General features: G+C 44.5%; 1 protein-coding gene and 1 gene segment (V, D, J or C); one reads left to right on the forward strand and one right to left on the reverse strand.

Annotated features, from left to right (window-relative positions):
* The window catches only part of LOC121438423, a 359,365-nt gene that overhangs the window by 39,162 nt on the left and 298,699 nt on the right, over positions 1-21,504 (reverse strand).
* LOC121438691 (disintegrin and metalloproteinase domain-containing protein 21-like) lies at positions 11,817-14,087 on the forward strand. The gene has a single exon (XM_041639072.1). The coding sequence runs from the start codon at positions 11,817-11,819 to the stop codon at positions 14,085-14,087; it is 2,271 nt and encodes a 756-aa protein (XP_041495006.1).

Genomic DNA, 21,504 nt, shown 5'->3' on the forward strand with positions numbered 1-21,504 from the left:
CAGGGAAATACAAATCAAATCAACTCTGAGATACCATCTTACACCTGTCAGAATGGCTAAGATCATAAACACTAATGATAGCTTATGATGGAGAGGATGTGACGTAAGGAAAACACTCATCCATTGCTGGTGGGAATGCAAACTTGAGCAACTACTTTGGAAATCAGTGTGGTGGTTTCTAAGAAAATTGTCAATCAACCTATTTCAGGACCCTGCAATACCACTCTTGGGCATATACCCAAAAGATGCTCTATTATACTATACAAGTTCAACTATGTTCATAGCAGTATTATTTGTAATAGTCAGAACCTGGAAACTACCTAGATGCCTCTCCACTGAAGAATGGATAAAGAAAGTGTGGCACATCTACACATTAGAGTACTAATCAGCAGTAAAAAACAATGGCATATTGAATTTTGCATGCAAATGGATGAAATTAGAAAACACTATCCTGAGTGAGGTAACCCAGACCTCCCAAAATGAATATGGTATGTACTCACTCATAAGTGGATACTAGCCATAACAAAGAACATTGAGCCTATCTTTCATTATCCTAGAAAAGCTAAGTAATAAGGTGAACCCAAAGAAAAGCATAAATAGACCACCTAGAAACTGAAAACAGACAAGATTGCCTGACATAATTTGGAACATGGGGGCGGGTGGTAGAAAGAAGGGGTAAGGGAAAGAGGAGGGGAAAAGGAGGGGTTGGGGAGAAGAGGGAATGGGATAGTAGAGATGGAGGAAGGACAGATATGAGAGCAAGGAAAGAGATATCCTGATTGAGGGAGTCATTATGGGGTTAGCAAGAAACCTGGCTCTAGAAAAATTGCCAGGAATGCACAAGGATGACCCCAGCTAAGACCCTAAGCAATAGAGTAGAGGGTGTCTGAATTGGCCTTGCCCTGTAGTCAGACTAATGATTATCTTAAATACCACCATAGAACCTTTGTCCAACAACAGATGAAACAGAGGCAGAGACCTACATAGGAGCACTGGACTGAGCTCTCAAGGTCCAGTTGAAGAGTAGAAGGAATGAGAATATGAGCAAGGAGGTCAAGACCATGAGGGGCTCACTCACTGAGACAATGTGCCTGAGCTAATAGGAGCTCACCAACTCCAACTGGACTGGGAGTGAGTGAATGAGCATGGGGTCAAACTAGTCCCTCTGAATGTGGCTCACAGTTGGGACAGACTGAGGGGCCAATGACAGTGGCACTGGGATTTGTCTCTACTTCATGTACTGGCTTTTTGGGATCATATTCTCTTGCTCAACCTAGATGTAGTGGGATGGGCTTTGGACTTTCCACAGGGCAGAGTGCCTTGCCCTCTCTTATGACTGGAAGGAGGTGGGGGGAGGGTATGCAGAAGGAGTGGAGGGGAGTGGAAATTTGGATTGTTATTTTTAAAGTAATAAGATAAAAAATAATAAAAAATGAAAAATAAAAACAAAGCTGACAATAGAACCATATACCTTTAATACTAGTAGCCACACTAGTTGCCATAGTAACCAGGCAGTGCACACCTTTAATCCCAGCCCTAGAAAGGATTATAAACAGGAGGAGACAGCTCACAGTCATGATCTCTTTCTGAGCTTTCTGGAGACTGGTCCACCATTTTCGGACTGAGGATGAGGTAAGAGCCAGTGTCTGGCTTCTTTACCTTTTCTGGTCTTCAGGTTGAACCCCAATTTTTGTCCCTGAGTTTTTATAAATCATGCTTCAGTGATTGTTTGGGATCATTTTCTTTTGGGCATCAAGGAAATTTCTGGAACTTCTGGTAGCTTCTCCCTTGTAGATCAGGGTGAGCAGTGTGAGAGAAGGTACTGCCTTTTAACTCTAAAGGGGACTTGGTACAAGCAGGGGTTGAGTATGGAACGGAGAGCTCTGGGTCTTGACTGGAGGGAAGGAAGGAAGGAAGGAAGGATGTATGTGGTTTCAGAGGAGTGGAGAACCACCAAACAGAAGACTCGAGGAGGACCATGTTTGGGGTGGCCTTGTAGGGCAGTTGCAAGGTTATACTGACACTGTTAGAACACCTCCAGCCTTCTTAAAGCTCAAGGGAGAAGGATGGGCAGGAAGCATGCAAGAATAGCCATCTCACTGGTATACAAAAGAGACTCTTACCACTCCAGGGAGGATTTCTGAATTTGTATATCATTGCTGATATTAACTTCTGCTGGTTTTGACTTTCTTACTCCCCCCTCTTTCTCTTTCTCTCCTCTCACTTCCTCTCCCATCTGGTGTGTAAGTTTGTGAGTGTGTAGCACCTCTACACACTGGATGCTGTAGTCTAGTAGATCTTCTGGGATCATTGCTGGATAAGAAACCCATGGCTGGAGGTAGGTGAGAGATCCTCAGAGTTACCACTGATAGTTGGAGGATCCAGACCTTCCTAGGATGGACTCAGGCTTACTGACTGGGTGGATTGTAGACTTATAAACAAGACTGGAGGTGAGCTATTCCAGGTTCCAAATGTCTGCAGTGAATGGGTCCCAGGTGGGTATGAGGTGGAGTATACTATATTGTGGAACCTAATGAAGAATCTTTCCTTGGGGATGACAGTGGCTGGGTACACTGTCCAAAGGGGCACAGGTATTTTTTGCAGCATTCTTTCAGTATGGGCCTTTGTGCCAGCCATGTATCTGACGTCACCTTGACCGCCACTTGCTGAAAAGCTACTCATATAGCCTTTCTGAAAAGATTTCTGATTGGTACTGACACCACAGGGCTGATTCTCATGCCTATTGCTGTGAGCTTCCCCTCTAGATCTGACTGGAGGACAGACCAGGTAGAGCTTTTGTTGCTATCAATGTGGAGCAGATGGCAGTTTGGGTCCTTGGTGTCATGGTGTCCCAGGGATTGTGGGCTGTCTGTTGCTCTTGAAGGCTTTACTGCACGTTACAGGCTCACACCTGGAGTCACCTGCCCGCATCATGGTGGTAGGAGCCCGCTGATCCTGTGTGCCTGTAGCATCTCCCCTGAAAGGTCAGCTTTGATGGAGAATCCTGAAATAAGATGACAGAGTAAGGATTACTAACCCCAAGTTACCAAGGAATGCAGACACTCAAGGGCAGGTAAGTGTTTGGGCTTAGCACAAAGCCAGGCAGAGTCTGGATCCGCGGGCTGAGTTTTGGCCACCGCTTTTCTGAGAGTGGTAGTTCCAGTCATACCCGCTGCGATACTAACTTGTTCAAAGTCCTCTCAGGGCCTCAGAGCCTTCTTGATGAGCAGTGGACACGGTGGGTTTCACCTGTGGGCAGAGCTTGTGTCACAACCTGAGCACTGGGTCCTCGGGGCAAGTTTTATGTGTGATGTATGACACTGTGTGTATATCCACTATAGTAACCACAGTGCCTCAGGCTGGCACAAATTCCCTCCACTGTTGACTGCTTTCAGGCGTCTTCATAGCAGGGTCCCCCGGGGGTAACATTGATAGGAGATGTCCTCAGTCCTCTACTCTGGGAGGGATGGCATGAGTGGGCACGGCTAGAGGGTTCCCTTTCCAGTTGTGATATGGTTTTTTTGTGTGTGTGTGCATGTATGTGTGTATGTGTATGTATTGTATGTGTGTATGTATGTATGTATGTATATCTTGGCTCGTGTCCCTACTTGGATTGTTCCTGTCCTCTTAGAATTGAGAGTGAGGTGTTGAGGCCTCCAGGAGGTATCTGCTTATCTGGATAGCCTCGTTCATCTAGGAAAGTCTAGGTGTTTTTCTGGCTCTCTGAGTGTCACTGTGGAGCCAAGTTCCCCAAACTCTCCATGGTACAGACTCTAGCAGAAACTTCTTGGCTTGCGGCTCCTTCACTTTGGTAGGATTCAGTGTCCCCTGGCGTCTATTTTACCTTATAGTGTGAATCCTTCAACCCTGAGTTGTTCTCTGCAAAGATCAAAGTTTCCTGACCTGCACAATGGCTCTGTCTCTGTGTGGGGTTGTATCATGTTATGTGGGGGCACTATAGAGGCCAGCTGCCTGATCATGCCATGGGTACTCTTATAGATGCACTAACAGTATGGCTACACCAGAGCCTGGGGCTATCAACCCTTACTTACTGTGGCTGTATAGGCTCAAAGCTGAGACCCCTGGCCAGCTTAGGGTCCCACATATCCTTCCTGGCTAGCCAGTGTAGTTAAGGGATCCAGGGCTTTTGGAACTGATCTGAACCATGTGGAAGGTGTTCATAGAGAAGGAGGCTCATACAGAATTCTCCTCCTGTCATATTGTGATAGTTCATTTGTCTGAAACCTCTCTAGGGGCCCTCTGCACTTCCTGTAATGGCTTTCTGCCCATAGCTGCCCTGTGGCTCTAGGACAGATGGGATATGTGGCAGGGAGATGTCCTGTGGTCAGCACTGGGCCATATTTGGAGGAATGACAGGATGGTTCATAGGCCCCGGGGGTCAGTTCAGCGAAAATACAGGACCTGTTGGTATTAGTGCCCTAGTGAGAAACACACTATAGCTTTACAGTGACGCAACCTCACACCTCATGGTCCAGATGTGCATGCTCAACCCACCTTTTCTGTGCTTCTATGGCTGGAGAGATGAAGGGAAAGGAGAGGGGGCAACGAGTATGTGCTGGGCTCTACAAGGGGCTTCTCAGGACAGGGATCCATGGAGAGAAGTAGTAATCTCCCAAGGAACCAAAGTGGCCAATCAAGTCCCCATCAGGAGCCAGAGGGAGAGATTTTGGCATGGTCTCCCTGGTCTTCTGTAGCCATAGGCAGGACAAGTTCAGAGTGGGCAGTCCCACCACAGAATAGGATAAGGCGGGGCCTCTGGGTGTGGAGCCTCAGGGTGATTACCACAGGCATTTCATTCCTTAACAGATCTCTGATGGTCCAAGAGTGGGGCACAGAACCTTTATTGGGAGATCAGTAGTCTGAGAGATCCTTCTGCCCTTTGTACGGCCACAGGCTCCTATGTAGAAGAAGTCAGTCCCAACTTCAGGAACCTGCTCCCATTAGTCTTGCATCGGTCCAGGTAAAAACAAGCACAAGTACCCTGTAGTTCCCAAGTGCCTGATGACCCCCCCCATGAGACTGTGGTGCAGGTACTTTCTCTTGTGAGTGCCAGATCAGGATTTCCAAATCGAGGGTTTCTGGCTATTTGTTTAAGGCTGTCTGACCCTAGTTTGGAATGTTTCCAAGTATTATAGAAAGATCTCTAGAGCTCTTCCTATAGGAAGGGGATATTGGTTCAGGTGAAGAACTAAGTAGCTTCTGGTGGAATCCCTGGCTTCTGAGAGAGGGGATGTTGGGAGCAGATAATAGGGTACTTTGAGAACTCTGTGTTTTGTGAGAAATGCCATGTGGGGGCTACCATCAATCACTGGGATTCAGTGGTTAAGAATCAGAAACTGACTCTGAGGTGTCTGCTCCTCTAGGTCCACTGTTTTTGGAGCTGAGGACTCTGCTGGGGCCCATAGGTTCCCAGTGGGTTTTTGCTGCTGGCTATACCACTGTGGTAGCTACCGTAGTAACACAGTAGAAGATCCCTTCACAAAAAGCCCTGTATGTGGAAGAGCCTTGGTATCTGCAGGACTAGCGTCCAGTGGCAGCAGAGGCAGCAGTGCAGACTCAAGGGCCATCCTGAGAAGAAGTCTAGCCTGCTGTCCTGTGATTGTATCTCTGCAGGAAGTCTTAGGAAGCAGGGCCTGGTGCTGCCACAGATGTGTCTTCCTACATCACTTAGTCTCTCAATGCGATCCTTCCTGGATGGTGCTGGGGAGGCTGCTGATGGAGAGATGACAGGGACTTCTGGAAAAACCCGTCTCTGAGTGGCTTCATGACTGACATGCTGCCTTGACCCCTGGAGGAGATGGTGATGATGCCTTGAGACCCTGCAAATGGGCAAAGAAAGGGCAGAAGCTGCAAGCAATGTCAAGAGAATCCAGACTTTGTGCTTTACAGACCCATTGTCTTCCTGTCTGCCTGTGTGGCGCATCTGCTGCCCTTCGGCCCCTGTCTGCTCTTACACGTTCTTATTCTTCCCTTCACAGCACTGATGTGATGTCATGACAGTTCTTCCCTAATGGTCTCCTGCCTAGTCACCCTCTGTTCCTGGGGGTCACCCTGGTATTTCCCACTGCCTGACAGCAGGGACCTGACCCTGGAACACAGGGCACAGGCTTTCCTTTCTCTCCTCAACAGAGTGTTCAGACTTTGCTCATTAGGATTGTCAGGGGTGAGTGAGAGGGAATCCTATGGAAACAACTTTTTTTTTCTGTTTCCCTTGTTGTTCCTTCTCATCATCAGCATGAAGCTGATCCAAGTGTGCTGCTCTGTGAGATGCTCTACCCTCCTAAACCTTCTTTATGCTTCCCATGAGCAAATGTGTCAGACTTTGTTCTTCCATGGAGGGGCATTTGTCTGTTTCTGTTGGAGGCTGCTGCAGATATGCTGCTGTGTAACTATTATGCAGGTGCACTTAGGGCTCCATTGCTGATGGAGGAGAGGTTCCAGTGTGCACAGTAGCAATGCCTGCTAGTTCTTGGCGAGCTGTCCTGCTCTCCAGTCAGACAAGTTCTGCTGGATGCGTCTGAGCTCTACATTCTGGACAACTGGTGCAGGTCTGCCTTTCAGGCCACCCTCACAAATTCTGTGTAGTGATGTCCACATTAATTTGAAATTACTGTTGTATCGTGTTGAGGTAGGACTGAGAATGTGGTCTACTACTTGAGCATTCTCCTGGCAGGCACCTGGCCCTTGGCTTGGTGGATAGCAACACAATGTTAAGCTAGGTTCGGTGGCAAGTGCTACATTGATAATATAAATGCAAGGTGGGTTGTAGACAAAAGTGTATATACTCTCCACTCGTGTACTGGGCGCCACCTGCTGGATAACCTGCAGAGTCCCCTGCTATTCCTACACTATGTGAAAACCCAGTGTGGTTTGCTTCCCTTTCCCTTGCTTGTAAGTTGGAGTGATCTACAGCTTCTCCTTTTCCGTTGCAATGAATTATGTTCTTTGTCCTATCTTTCTATATTGCCCTTTATGAGGGATCTCAGGTCAGAGTCTATTTTCACAACTTGCTTGGCAGATGGTACTCAAGTACCCAGCCCTACAATGGTTTACAGGGATCAGAGTCTGTGCCACTGTGTAAGCAGAGAGCCTAATCTCTCCCCCACCTCTTTCTTTTTTTGCAATACTCCTACTGTGACACACTCACCACAAAGTCCTGCATCACTAGTGTTGTCTTTGGGTACATGGCTTTGCTTAGGGACACATCTGTGTAGAGATGCTGTTGCTTTTGATGTGTTCTGATTCAGAGCTGAAGGACTCAGAGCTCTCCAGTGGGATCCTGGTTGGCTCCTGACTGGTTTTGGGTCTGAGACTTGATCTATACTTCCTCTACCACTTTGGTGTCTGCCAGGGCTCTTGGATGGGGTTTTCTTACTAATGCCTGGGTTGCAGACTTCGTGTCTCTCTCCATCTTAATTTGGTCCTACATGCTATCTTTCAGACTCCATATTCCCAAAATGTCCTTAAAGGTGTTGCTCCCTCCTCTCCAGTCTGGTATTTAATAGTGGCAGTTACCCTGTGGCTGTGTATAGATCCTCAGCTTGGACCTGGGGCATCAGGGGTAACACAGGCAAAGTGAACACAGAGGTGTCAGCTTTCAGTTCTCTTCCCCAATTGTGGGCCTGGTGACCACACATCTCCTTTTAAGGTCTGAGTAGGAATGGCCCCTGTGAAACGGATGCTAGGAACAACCAGGAATGATGGGTCCTGGTGTCTCTGGAAAGGCTTTCATTTCTGGCACTGGGCACAGGTGGGAAGTCTGCTTAGCGTACTGACTCACCTCCTTCCCCCTGTGCTCCATGGGCTTTCCTTCCAGCCGGGTCCCCACTGCCCTCATGGGACATGGGAAATTTGGAGACCATTGCTACTGTTCCCAAGACAGGCTCAGGGCAGTCAGGAAGCCCTGTCTGGGTGTGAGTGACTGCTCACCTTCTCTATCGCTGCAGAAGGGCTGTTCTCAGTGCTTTCCCTATCCAGGACTAGTGAGTGACTGTCTAGGCTACAAGTGGCGCAGAAGCCTTCTTTCAGAATCTACTTTTTCTGGTGATTGATTTTGTTTCCTTGAAGACTTGAGGCCTTCACAGATGCTTGGATGTATTGTAGCCTAGCCCTACATTTTCCCACAGTGAGGATTCCATGACTACTGTTTAAAAGTAGTTCTGGGGGATTGTAATGGCTGACATCAGGATTCTGACCTCTTGTGGAGAGCAAGGGACACAGATCTCTTCTCCTGATGTGGCATTGTGAAGGGAGTATGACGTCCATAAAGATGCTCCTAAGACTTAGGAAACATAGATGCCTCAGGTGAGAATACATCCCAGAAAGCCTCTTCTACAGATGCCTCATGAGTAGGCATAAATATTATCTGGGTGGTCAGTTCTCTGACTTGACAGGTCGGTTTCAGTAGCTTGGATGTCCTGGGAAATGGCATAGGGCTAGCTTCATTTTGCTGGAAGCTTTGTGTAATCTGGTTGTGTCTGTGAAGGAGCTTTGAGGGAGTTTGTTTTTGAGAGTTGGAATGCGTGGGGGCAAGTGGCATGTGTTCTACTGGCATTGCTGAGGAGGGACTTGCCTGAGGGTTGACAACTGCATTGGTTGTGGTTTGCTGTGAGGAGACCCGGTACAAAGTGGTTGGACCGTGGGACTGCAGTGTAATGAGAACCTCGCTGGTGCAGGCAGCTCTTGCATTGTCTGCCTAGAGGTTCTTGCTGCCTTCTTCCATCAGCTCTGGACTGGGTGGGCACTGTGGGAGTGCTAAGTGGGCACAGCACCAGGCCTGACCAGTGCAACTGCCAGAAACTGGGCCCAGAGGAAGCTGGGTACCTAAGCTGCCCTGCTGAACTCAGTCAAGAGCTGCTCTTCCAGAAGGTTCTGCATATTTCTGCCTTTCTGTTAAGCAGCTGGAGATTTTTCTGGTTGAAAAACAAGACAACTGCTGAAATCTCAGAGGTGCCCTGGTAAGCCAAGCTTAGAGTAGGGGATGCACCAGTGCTTCCGTGGGAATAGCTGGGAAATGTTAGTTGTGTATTGGCTTGTTGGGAATAATTAACAAATTTAATTTCAGCTCAAGCGGCCATGTTTGAGGAGTGAATTGAAGATTCTTGAGGCTGCAGTGTTGGAAACAAGGGGGCATATTGTTAGAGACTGAGACGGTACTTGGAGTGATGTGACATGCCTCAGCTCCCACTTGCCCACTCCCTTCTATAGTATGGAAACAGAGGAAAAACTATCGAAACACCTGCTTAAGGCAGATTGATTTGGGACCAGGGGTCAACAGAGATCCCATTACGCGTGGGGGTTTGTGGCTATGGAGCAGACAGGGCCAAAATCACTGAGAAGACATGAGGATCTGGAAGACTAGAGTCTACGTGGGACAGAGGCACATGAGGAGCACAAATGGTGAGGCTCTTTCTAAACAGACTGGGTAGGGAGTTTGCTGTCTTTGAATGTTACAAGGACATGTTCATCAAAACCTGGAAATGGAACAGTGATAGGGTTGGGTCAGTACTGAGTGTTTGAAGCCATCTTGAAAGCTCCAGACCTCAGTCCCTTTATTTTCACCAGTAATTGCATTTATCTATGCCCCACCCCACATTGTGATATTTGAACACTTGTGCTGTGGGTGTCAGAGGTCGGGGATTGGGACAGAACTGTGTAAAGATTTAATATTTCCTGTCTCTGTCCTTCTCCCTTCTCTCACCTCTCATCTTTCTCTGCCTGTTTTTTGTCACCTGCACCTGAGAGCCCACTTGGCTGGGTAGGAGCCAATTCTCTGGGTCTGTCTAGGCAAATCATGCAAAGATGAATCTGGTCACAAGGAGGCATCTGAGATCTGCTCTGTAGTCTGTGCGCTGTAGTCTGTTGATGTGATCTGCCTTTGCGATCTGACTCCAAGGTGCTGTGAACAACCCACATGGTTGTGCCTGGAGTTGGACTGTGGAGTGGCTTGAGACGCTGGCTCTGGCACTCCCTACTTGTGTAGATACCCCATCAACACTCGTCTCTTTAGTCGTAATTCCCCCTGGTGCTTGCTGAGGTCATATGTCCACACAGGACTTGGGAATCCAGCCTGGTGATATGAGGAGTCTCAGAGTAATGATAAGGTGGTCATGAGCCTTGAGAAGCCTTTCCCAAACTGCAGTATAAGCCCATGTCCCCAAATTTGTGACCAATGATAGAGCACATGATCCCTTTCACCCTAATTCATGACAGGGCATTCATCTGTTTCCACAGCCAGACAGGGATCCAGCCACTTCCTCCCTCCCTCTGCTAAGAGCCACCTGGTGTCACTAGGTGCAGTGATGTTGGTGGCCACAGGGGGAAGCAGAGGCTTATTTATGGCCTCCTGCTGGATGCATGAGCTGGGAAGGTGCAATTCTCTACAGGACTCCAGCGGTCCTGTAGAGAGAGGATCCTCCCCCCCCCCCCCCCCCCCCCCGTACACACAGAGGAGATAAAGACTTTTCAGAGGAGGTGAATCATTCCTTTTTTTTGGTTTTTCGAGACAGGGTTTCTCTGTGGCTTTGGAGCCTGTCCTGGAACTAGCTCTGTAGACCAGGCTGGTCTCGAACTCACAGAGATCTGCCTGCCTCTGCCTCCCGAGGGCTGGGATTAAAGGCGTGCGCCACCATCGCCCGGCTGAGGAGGTGAATCATTAAAACCCAATGTTTTGCTCATAAATAAGATTCCCGCTGCCGTACAATCTATTTACGTGGCTGCAGATTTTGGTCATGTTTTGAGTCAGGGCTTGTCAGGAACACTGTAGTGATTTTAGTCTGTTCCTACTTTCCTCAATGAGCTTTTTGGAAGAAACCCAGAGGTTGCTTTTCCTTCTACAAAAGTAATGGATGTGAAGGCACTAATGATAAACCTGGGGAAAGTATGTGGCATACTTCTTAGACATTTATACCAAGGGTGGCTACTGCTACCCCTGCTGAAAACAGATCAGCCTGCATGCTTGAAGAAATTTCAATGGTCAGGAAAAAAATATATTAAGGGTTGGAGAGGAGTAACAACTGGAATTAACACAGGGGCAGAGATAAAGTGTTCAACAGGATGGAATTTTTAAAAATTCTATAGTTCTGAAACATTACAGCTGTAACTGTCATGTTGAAATCCTTTACCGTTGTAGACACTATACTGAGACTCCCATGAGATATAGCACCATGTGGGGCAGCCTTGAAAACACTGGCTTGGAACCAGGAGCCGCATCCAGAAGATATAGTATTTGAGAAAATTCAACATGTGAAAATCACAAAACCCTCAAGTAATATCCCAAAAGTTCAAGCCATTTGTAAATAGTTTAACAATAAATTCAAATAAAATGTGTTTAGGAGAACAAAAATATCAGTGCTAAAATTCTAATATTCAAAGTATTTACCTTCACCTTTATATGTGAGAAATATAAGGCAAAATAAAAAGAAAATTTGAATTCTAGAAACAGACCCAGAGTAACATTGGTTACAAATACATTCAGATGACTAAAAATGTGTTCATGATTTTTATGTCAGGAAATATCAGAAAGGATTGAGACTGTTCAGAGGAGACACTCTGGCTTCTTCTGCCTTTTCTCTTCCAGGTGAACTTGTAGATGTTGCTTTTGACCCTATTTCACCTCAACCTCAGCTAACATTTCCTGACTCACTCCTGCCACACCCAGTAACTGTTACCTAACTCCTCAAGTTGCCTGGGTAACCAGCAGGGCTGGGAGCCTGAAGAAGCCCTTTGTCCACTGCCAGTGTCTCCCATGCCAGGCAGTAGCCACAACTGAGGGTTTTAGCCTAGCTTCATCCAGGATGTTATCTCTGAGCTGGGGAATGAGGCTGATAGAAAGACCAGCGATCCCCAGGGCCCCACTCTTGCTGGTTGCACTTTGGGTGTTGGTCCTGGTTCCCAGCCAGTGTTTTCAAGGCCCTCCCACCTGGCGTTACATCTCATCGGAGGTGGTCATTCCTCGGAAGCAGATCTACCATGGTAAGGGAGTTCAAGCACCAGGAAGGCTCTCCTACAGCTTGCGTTTTAGGGGCCAGAGACATATTATCCACCTGCGAAGAAAGACACTTATTTGGCCCAGACACTTGCTGCTGACAACTCAAGATGACCAAGGAGCTTTACAGATGGATTACCCTTATTTTCCTGTAGATTGTTACTATATTGGCTACCTGGAGGGGATCCCTCAATCGATGGTCACTTTGGATACTTGCTATGGGGGCCTGGATGGGGTCATGATGTTGGATGACCTTGCCTATGAAATCAAACCCCTCAATGATTCACACAGGTTTGAGCACCTTATTTCACAGATAGTAGCTGATTCTGCTGCAGTGGGGCCTGTGAACGAATGGAAGCACTTGGACCAGAGCACAGGCCCCTCTTTATCTAGACCAAATTCCAATGTGGCTCCCAGAATGTCTAGTAGAGACTACGCTTCACATCCAGCTGCTATAAAAGGCCATTTTCAAGCCACCTATTCGGTACATGTTATAGCCAGGACTGTTGATAGGACATCCAGATATTTGTTTTCACTAATCAGCTTAATGGACACTTTTATGTCCAACATTAATTTACGTTACTATGTTAAGCTCTTATCTGTGTATAACCACGGAGATCCATTTCGACATGACTTCACAATGCCGGGAGGGATTATTCATAATTACTATTTGTCAAACTTTTACCAGAGATTTAGGCCTGATGCATCAAGCTTAATTAACGATTGGGGCCCCAGCGATGACAAGGCTATTCCAATTGCACGTGGTGTATGTAGTACCAATGGCCTAACCCTTATTGGTAAAAATGGCCGAGCTTATATATTTATGTCTATGGTGGTAACCAACCGTGTTACAAGGAACATAGGTGTGAGTCTTGATGATGAGACTTACTGTTTTTGCCAGAGAAGAGCGACCTGCATTATGTTCAAGGTTCCTCAGCTAACAGATGCTTTCAGCAATTGTTCCATAGCAGAGTTAAATGAAATACTGAATACTCCTGGTGAGATGGAATGTCTTTTCTCGGACTTTACTACTTATTATAATGAATCACATACCTATAGAGTTTGTGGAAACTCCAAACTAGATGAAGGTGAGGAATGTGACTGTGGCTCAAACAAGGCATGTTATGCAAATCCGTGCTGTCAGAATAACTGCAAATTTTCAAAAGGTAGCATTTGTGATAAAGAACCATGCTGTGTAAACTGCACATACAGTCCTTCTGGGACACTTTGCAGAAGTATCCAGAACATATGTGATCTTCCCGAGTACTGTAATGGGAGTATACTCACTTGCCCAACAGACTTTTATCTGCAAGATGGAACACCATGCTCAGAAGAGGGGTATTGCTATAAAGGAAACTGCACCGATCGCAATATACATTGCAAGGAAGTCTTTGGTGTAAGTGCCCGCGCAGGAAATAAAAGGTGCTATGACATCAATAAGAAAAGCTATCGATTTGGACATTGTCAAAGAACAAAAGAAAGCCTCATATTCAGAGCTTGTGCCGATAAGGATAAGATGTGCGGAAGGTTGCAGTGTACGAATGTCACCTTCCTTCCACACTTGCAGGAACACGTTTCATTCCATCAGTCAGTTATTTCTGGGTTTTCCTGTTTTGGGCTCGATGAGCATCGAGCAACAGAATCAACAGATGTTGGACGTGTGAGATATGGTACTCCCTGTTCCCAAACTAATTTCTGTGATCGAGGGTCTTGCAATGGATCTTTAGCTGAACTGGATTATGACTGCACCCCAGAAAAGTGCAATTTCAGAGGAGTATGCAATAACCATCGGAACTGCCATTGTCATGTGGGTTGGGACCCTCCAAACTGCATAGGAGATGGACCTGGAGGGAGTGTAGACAGTGGACCCCTTCCACTTAAAATGCGCACGATAAGACAGAGCCAAGAACCAGTGGTATATTTAAGAATAGTCTTTGGTCGTATTTATGTCTTCATAGGCTCACTCCTCTTTGGGGTGGCCTTTCGTGTAGCAATTACTAGGATTATCAAGTATGAAGACTTGCAAGCTGCTTTATTTCGTGGGCATGGACATACACCTGGACCCAGTATGCCCAGGTAATAATGAGTTAGCCTCCTGGATCCTGTAAAATAAACAGAAATGAAAAGAAAATACAAATGTCGTAAAGAAGACAAGCAAAACCTCAATTCCACAGTTCTGAAGAGCCTGGGTCTATTTTTTGGGAACACAGGAGGTGTTCAATTCTGATACCACCTGTCTTTGATAGGTTGCTGATGCTCACACTGGAATACATCTTTCAAAATTACAAATTGGTGTCTTTTGTAATGTTGGTAAGTTGTTTGGAACTGCACCTAGCTTGCTCCTTTGTTGGTCAGAGGAGACCTTGAGCCAGGAACCCTCTAGGTCCTGAACTTAGGTCTTTGGGCTAAGGATTAATGGGAGTTGTCTACATCTCTTTTAAGAACGTATCTAGGATGGTACTATAAAATGTGGTTCCTGAGCTCTGACCCTTTCCCACTCCTTATCACCATGTTGTCAGTGGTCCTCTCTCCTCCAGCTTGTTGATTGGATTTTCAGTGGCCGAGCTTAGAGGAATGGAGGGAGCAAGGCAGACTTGGGATCCAGGTGAGGAAGTTGTATAGGAGCCCAGAAGCATCATGCCATACGAAGCCAGGGAACTGATGTTTAGAACATCACCATTAACACAGATCCATGACTCTCTAAGTGTACTGCCCATACCTTATCGACACAGACTTTCCAGGGCCCCACTGACAGAACATTGCTGAGAACCCAGTCTGGTGGAAGGATATGCAGCTACATTTTAATTCTTATATTGCTTGTAAGATTTTGTTGTGATTTACAGGTTGAAGAAAAAAAGTATATAGTAGAAGACTAGACAATAAAGATGGAAATTGACTGTCCTTTCCCCTAATGCCCTCAGATAAAAAAATCATAGTATGTGCCAACTCTATGAGTTTTGTGCCCTGCACAAAGGGAACTCATCTTCAGTGTACCCTATCTCTGCATATAGCCTTTTGTCTTGCTTTCATGTTCCTTGAGATATAATCTGTAGTACATGCCAGACAATCATTTTCAGTGAAAGGTCTGCTCTTTTAGTATTTAGTATGTGCTAAATTTACTTGAATTCACATGTTTTTCTGAAGTCAAATAACCTTCCCAGAGTCGCTGCCTTCTTTGTTGCATCCACATACAAAAGTACACTGAAAATAAAGCAAAGTTGTCTGCAGCATTAGACTGGAGTCTCTCTCATTCCCTTTGGCTCTGTTCACCCCAGGTTCCCTCCTGGAATAACAGGAGTTGTCTCACACCCCACTACTGTAGGAATGAGGGACATGCCATAGTGATTGCTGCTCTGACCATGCTCCTGCTCTTCCTAATGAATCTCAACCCCAGCAAAGGTAGTTCTAGCAACATAAAGTTACCACTGGATCACCACACAAGGAGGATAATGGGATTGACTTTTGGTGTGAATGTGGAGCACCAGATACAGGTAGAGTCTGAAGTTCATCCATCTAGAGGCCAAGAAGCCCGTTAATTGGTTTAAACCAGACCATAGAAAGTTTACCTTAGGACTTTTTCTATTTATTTATTTATTTATTTATTTATTTATTTATTTATTTATTTAATATTTCTGCCTCCTCCCCGCCACCGCCTCCCATTTCCCTCCCCCTCCCCCAATCAACTCCCCCCCCCCTTCAGCCCGAAGAGCAATCAGGGTTCCCTGCCCTGTGGGAAGTCCAAGGACCACCCACCTTTATCCAGGTCTAGTAAGGTGAGCATCCAAACTGCCTAGGCTCCCTCAAAGCCAATACGTGCAGTAGGATCAAAAACCCATTGCCATTGTTCTTGAGTTCTCAGTAGTCCTCATTGTCCGCTATGTTCAGCGAGTCCGGTTTTATCCCATGCTTTTTCAGACCCAGGCCAGCTGGCCTTGGTGAGTTCCCGATAGAACATCCCCATTGTCTCAGTGTGTGGGTGCACCCCTCGCGGTCCTGAGTTCCTTGCTCGTGCTCTCTCTCCTTCTGCTCCTGATTTGGACTTTGGAGTTTCAGTCTGGTGCTCCAATGTGGGTCTCTGTCTCCTTTCATCACCTGATGTAGGTTAATATTCAGGAGGATGTCTATATGTTTTTCTTTGGGTTCACCTTCTTATTTAGCTTCTCTAGGATCACTAATTATAGGCTCAATGTCCTTTATTTATGGCTAGAAACCAATTATGAGTGAGTACATCCCATGTTCCTCTTTTTGGGTCTGGCTTACCTCACTTAGGATAGTGTTTTCTATTTCCATCCATTTGCATCCAAAATTCAAGAAGTCATTATTTTTTACTGCTGAGTAGTACTTTAATATGTATATATTCCATAATTTCTTCATCCAATCTTCCATTGAAGGGCATCTAGGTTGTTTCCAGGTTCTGGTTATTACAAACAATGCTGCTATGAACATAGTTGAGCATATGCTTTTGTTGTATGATAGGGCATCTCTTGGGTATATTCCCAAGAGTGGTATTGCTGGGTCCAGAGGTAGGTTGATCCCAAATTTCCTGAGAAACCGCCATACTGCTTTCCAAAGTGGTTGCACAAGTTTGCATTCCCATCAGCAATGGATGAGTGTACCCCTTTCTCCACTACCTCTCCAGCAAAGGCTATCATTGGTGTTTTTTATTTTAGCCATTCTGACAGGTGTAAGATGGTATCTTAAAGTTGTCTTGATTTGCATTTCCCTGATCGCTAAGGAGGTTGAGCATGACCTTAAGTGTCTTTTGGCCATTTGAACTTCTTCTGCTGAGAATTCTCTGTTCAGTTCAGTGCCCCATTTTTTAATTGGGTTGATTAGCCTTTTGCGGTCATTGACATAGATTTTCCATATCCAGATGGTCCTCAGTTTGTGTTTTCTTTCTTGCTTCCATTTCAGTTTTCAATTCTTTTTTTTTAAATGGAAAGATCTTTTATTTTCTTGGGTAGGTATGAGCAACACAGTAAAAAATAGCAATCTTACTAAAAACAATCTCCAGATTCAATGCAATCTATTTAAATCCCAGCACAGTAGTTCACAGACCTTGAAAGAACAGTACTTGGCTTCATATGTAAAAAGGATAGCCAAAACAATTCTTTATAACAAAGAAACTTCTGGAGGCATCACCATTATTGACTTAGAGCTATACTATAGAGCTCTTGTAATGAAAACAGCATGATATTGGGATAAAAATAGACAGATGGACCAATGGAATCAAATTGAAGGCCCTGGTATTAATCCACACACCTATGGATACTTGATTGTTGTCAAAAAACTAAAATTATAAAATGGAAAAAAAGAAAGTATCTTTAACAAATGGTGCTGGCATAACCGGATGTCAATATATAGAAGAATGCATATAGATGCATATCTATCGCCATGCACAAAACTCAAGTCCAAATGGATCAAAGGCATCAATATAAACCCAACTACACTGAACAAGATAAAAGAGAAAGTGGTAAACATCTTGAACAAATTGGCACTGGAAACCTCTTCCTAAATATAACACCAGTAGCACAGACACTGAGATTAACAGTTAATAAATGGAACCTTCTCAAACTTAATAGCCTCTGTAAGGCAAAAGACACGGTCACTAGGACAAAATGGCAGCCTGAAGAATGGAGAAAGGTCTTCAATTCCACATCTGACAGAGGGCTGATATCCAAAATAAAATAAGAACTCAAGAAACTAAATATCCAAATATAAAATAATCCAATTAAAAATGGAGTGCAGATGTAAACAGAGGTGAAAGACACATTAAGGAAATGCTCAACATGTTTAGTTATCATGGAAATGCAAATCAAAACAACTCTGAGATTTTAATTTTGGAACAAGGAAAGGGAGTGACATGCTTAATAAGAGAAACCAGTGGTTAAGTAAAAAATAAACATTTTTTTTCAAACAAAACTAAAAACAATGAAACTGAAATAAATGATGCACAATTTTAATGTACGTGTTTTATATTTCAGCTATGGCAGAGCTATTATGGAATGGAATTTCGATGTCCACACAAAATAGAATTACTGTGTACAATTGGTGATGATACTATTCTTACCCAGGATGGACAATATGTAGACCATTTTAAATCACATAAATGCTCTTAACTAATGACTAGCTTCTTTTTCATTTATAATAAAAATATGTTCAATGAGTTACATACCCCAAATGTCATCCACAGACACTCAGAGCATGTATTAAAGACACACATCCACTCATGATTATCCAAATGTTGCTAATTAATGTCTGTTAAGTAATTTTAAAGTTGTATACCTTTGGAAACTTTGGAAATAAAAAAAATGACCATCAGCAGCATATATCCAGAAATCAAAGGAGCTGATTATTCCTAAAATTTGTGGTTGAATATAAGAAAGTGCTATACAAAGACAGTTAATGACATATAAAAATAATAAAAGAAACAAGTACCTAATGAGGAAAGGGATTTGTTTGAGTAAAAATATAGAAACCTTACTGTGTTTGGCTATGTAACAATATTGAACAAGACCAGAATACCAAGTAACTGATCTCCTTAGAATTCAAATAGAGAATGTCACCTTTAAAATAAAACGGTATTGTCTAAAGAATATTTAGAAGATTGGTTACTGTCTTGTCAATATTATCTGTTCAATAATATTTATTATTTTCTTTTTTTGTGGCTTCAGGTTCTTTTATTTTCTTTTTATATATATGTTTTTTTTGAAAAAAAGAAAAAAAAAGTTTCTGCCTCCTCCCAGCTTCCCATTTCCCTCCCCCTCCTCCCACAGTTCTCCCCCTCCCCCCACTCCTCTCCCCCTCCCTCTCCAGTCCAAAGAGCAGTCAGGGTTCCATGCCCTGTGGAAAGTCCAAGGTCTTCCCCCCTCCGTCCATATCTGGAAAGTTGAACATCCAAACTGGCTAGGCTCCCACAAAGCCAGAACATGAAGTAGGATCAAAACCCCGTGCCATCGTCCTTGGCTTCTCATCAGCCCTCATTGTTCGCCATGTTCAGAGATTCCGGCTTTATCCCATGCTTTTTCAGTCATAGTCCAGCTGGCTTTGGTGAGCTGCAAATAGATCAGTCCCACTGTCTCAGTGGGTGGATGCACCCCTCGTGGTCCTTCCTGACTTCCTTGCTCAGGTTCTCCCTCCTTCTGCTCCTCATTGGGACCTTGGAAGCTCAGTCCAGTGCGCTCCAGTGTGGGTCTCTGTCTCTATCTCCATCCATCACCAGATGAAGATTCTATGGTGATATGCAAGATATTCGTCAGTATTGTTATAGGATAGGGTCATTTCAGGTTCCCTATCCTCAGCTGCCCAAGGAACTAACTGGGCACATCGCCTTGGGCTCCTGGGAGCCACTCTAGGTTCAAGTCTCTTGCCAACCCTTAACTAAAAATTGTGCTTCCGTGCTCCCCTATCCAACCTTCCTTTATTCCAATCATTCTTCCCCCCCCAAGTTCCCCCTATCCTCCCCTTCTCTCTTTTCTCTCCCCCTCTCCCCTTACCCCCATCCCAACCCATCCACAAGATCCCAATTTTCTCCCCGGCAATTTTGTCTACTTCCCATAGCCAAGAGGATAACTGTATGTTTTTCCTTGGGTTCATCTTCTAACTTAGCTTCTTTAGGTTCACCAATTGTAGACTCCGTGACCCTTATTTATGGCTAGAAACCAATTATGAGTGAGTACATCCCATGTTCATCTTTTTGGGTCTGGGTTACCTCACTCAGTATAGTGTTTTCTATTTCCATCCATTTGCATGCAAAATTCGAGAAGTCATTTTTTTTTTTTTTTTTTTTTTTTTTTTTTTTACCGCAGCGTAGTACTCTAATGTGTAGATATTCCACAATTTCTTCATCCATTTTTCCATTGAAGGGCATCTAGGTTGTTTCCAGGTTCTGGCTATTACAAATAATACTGCTATGAACATAGTTGAACAAATGCTCTTGTCATATGATAGGGCATCTCTTGGGTATATTCCCAAGAGTGGTATTGCTGGGTCCAGAGGTAGGTTGATCCCGAATTTCCTGAGAAACTGAAACACTGATTTCCAAAGTGGTTGCACAAGATTGCATTCCCACCAGCAATGGATGAGTGTACCCCTCCCTCCACAGCCTCTCCAGCAAAGGCTATCATTGGAGTTTTTGATTTTAGCCATTCTGACAGGTGTAAGATGATATCTCAGAGTTGTTTTGATTTGCATTTCCATGATCGCTAAGGAGGTTGAGCATGACCTGAAATGTCTTTTGGCCATTTGAACTTCTTCTGTTGAGAATTCTGTTGAGAACTGTTCAGTTCAGTGCCCCATTTTTTAATTGGGTTAATTAGCATTTTAAAGTCTAGTTTCTTGAGTTCTCTATATATTTTGGAGATCAGACCTTTGTTGCGGGATTGGTGAAGATCTTCTCCCAGTCAGTAGGTTGCCTTTTTGTCTTAGTGACAGTGTCCTTTGCCTTACAGAAGCTTCTCAGTTTTAGTAGGTCCCATTTATTCAATGTTGCCCTTAATGTCTGTGCTGCTGGGGTTATACCTAGGAAGCGATCCCCTTGCCCATCTGTTGTAGGGTACTTCCCCCTTTCTATTCTATGAGCTTCAGTGTGTTCGGACTGATATTGAGGTCTTTAATCCATTTGGACTTGAGTTTTGTGCATGGTGATAGATATGGGTCTATTTTCATTCTTCTACAGGTTGACATCCAGTCATGCCAGCACCATTTGTTGAAGATGCTTTCTTTCTTCCGTTGTATACTTTTAGCTCCTTTATCAAAAATGAGTTGATCATAGGTTTGTGGGTTAAAATTCGGGTCTTCTATACGATTCCATTGGTCGACTTCTCTGTTTTTCTGCCAGTACCACACTGTTTTCATTACTGTAGCTCTGTAATAGAGTTTGAAGTCAGGGATGGTAATGCCTCCAGAAGATCCTTTATTGTATAGGATTGTTTTGGCTATCTTGTTTTTTTTTGTTTTTCCATATAAAGTTGATTATTGTCCTCTCAAGATCTGTGAAGAATTTTGATGGGACCTTGATGGGGATTGCATTGAATCTATAAATTGCCTTTGGTAGAATTGCCATTTTTACTATGTTGATCCTCCCAATCCAAGAGCAAGGGAGGTCCTTCCATTTTCTGGTAACCTCTTGAATTTCTTTCTTCAATGCCTTAAAGTTCTGGTCAAATAGATCTTTCACTTCCTTGGTTAGAGTTACCCCAAGATATTTTATGCTGTTTGTGGCTATCATGAAAGGTGAAGCTTTTCTGATTTCCCTCTTTGCTTCCATATCCTTTGTGTATAAGAGGGCGACTGATTTTTTGGAGTTGATCTTGTATCCTGCCACATTACTAAAGGTGTTTATCAGCTGTAAAAGTTCTTTGGTGGAGTTTTGGGGGTCGCTTATGTACACTATCATATCATCTGCAAATAATGAAAGTTTAACTTCTTCCTTTCCAATTCGAATCCCCTTGATCCCATTATGTTGTCTTATTGTTATTGCTAGAACTTCAAGCACT

This window comes from Microtus oregoni, unplaced genomic scaffold (genome assembly GCF_018167655.1).
Source record: "Microtus oregoni isolate MIOR12 unplaced genomic scaffold, Mior012 000056F_ref0000123, whole genome shotgun sequence".
In the NCBI taxonomy this organism is placed as follows: domain Eukaryota; kingdom Metazoa; phylum Chordata; class Mammalia; order Rodentia; family Cricetidae; genus Microtus; species Microtus oregoni.

Bases quoted from the DNA above. Each gene is read 5' to 3' on its own strand.
- LOC121438691 (XM_041639072.1), top strand. From the start codon at position 11,817: ATGTTATCTCTGAGCTGGGGAATGAGGCTGATAGAAAGACCAGCGATC.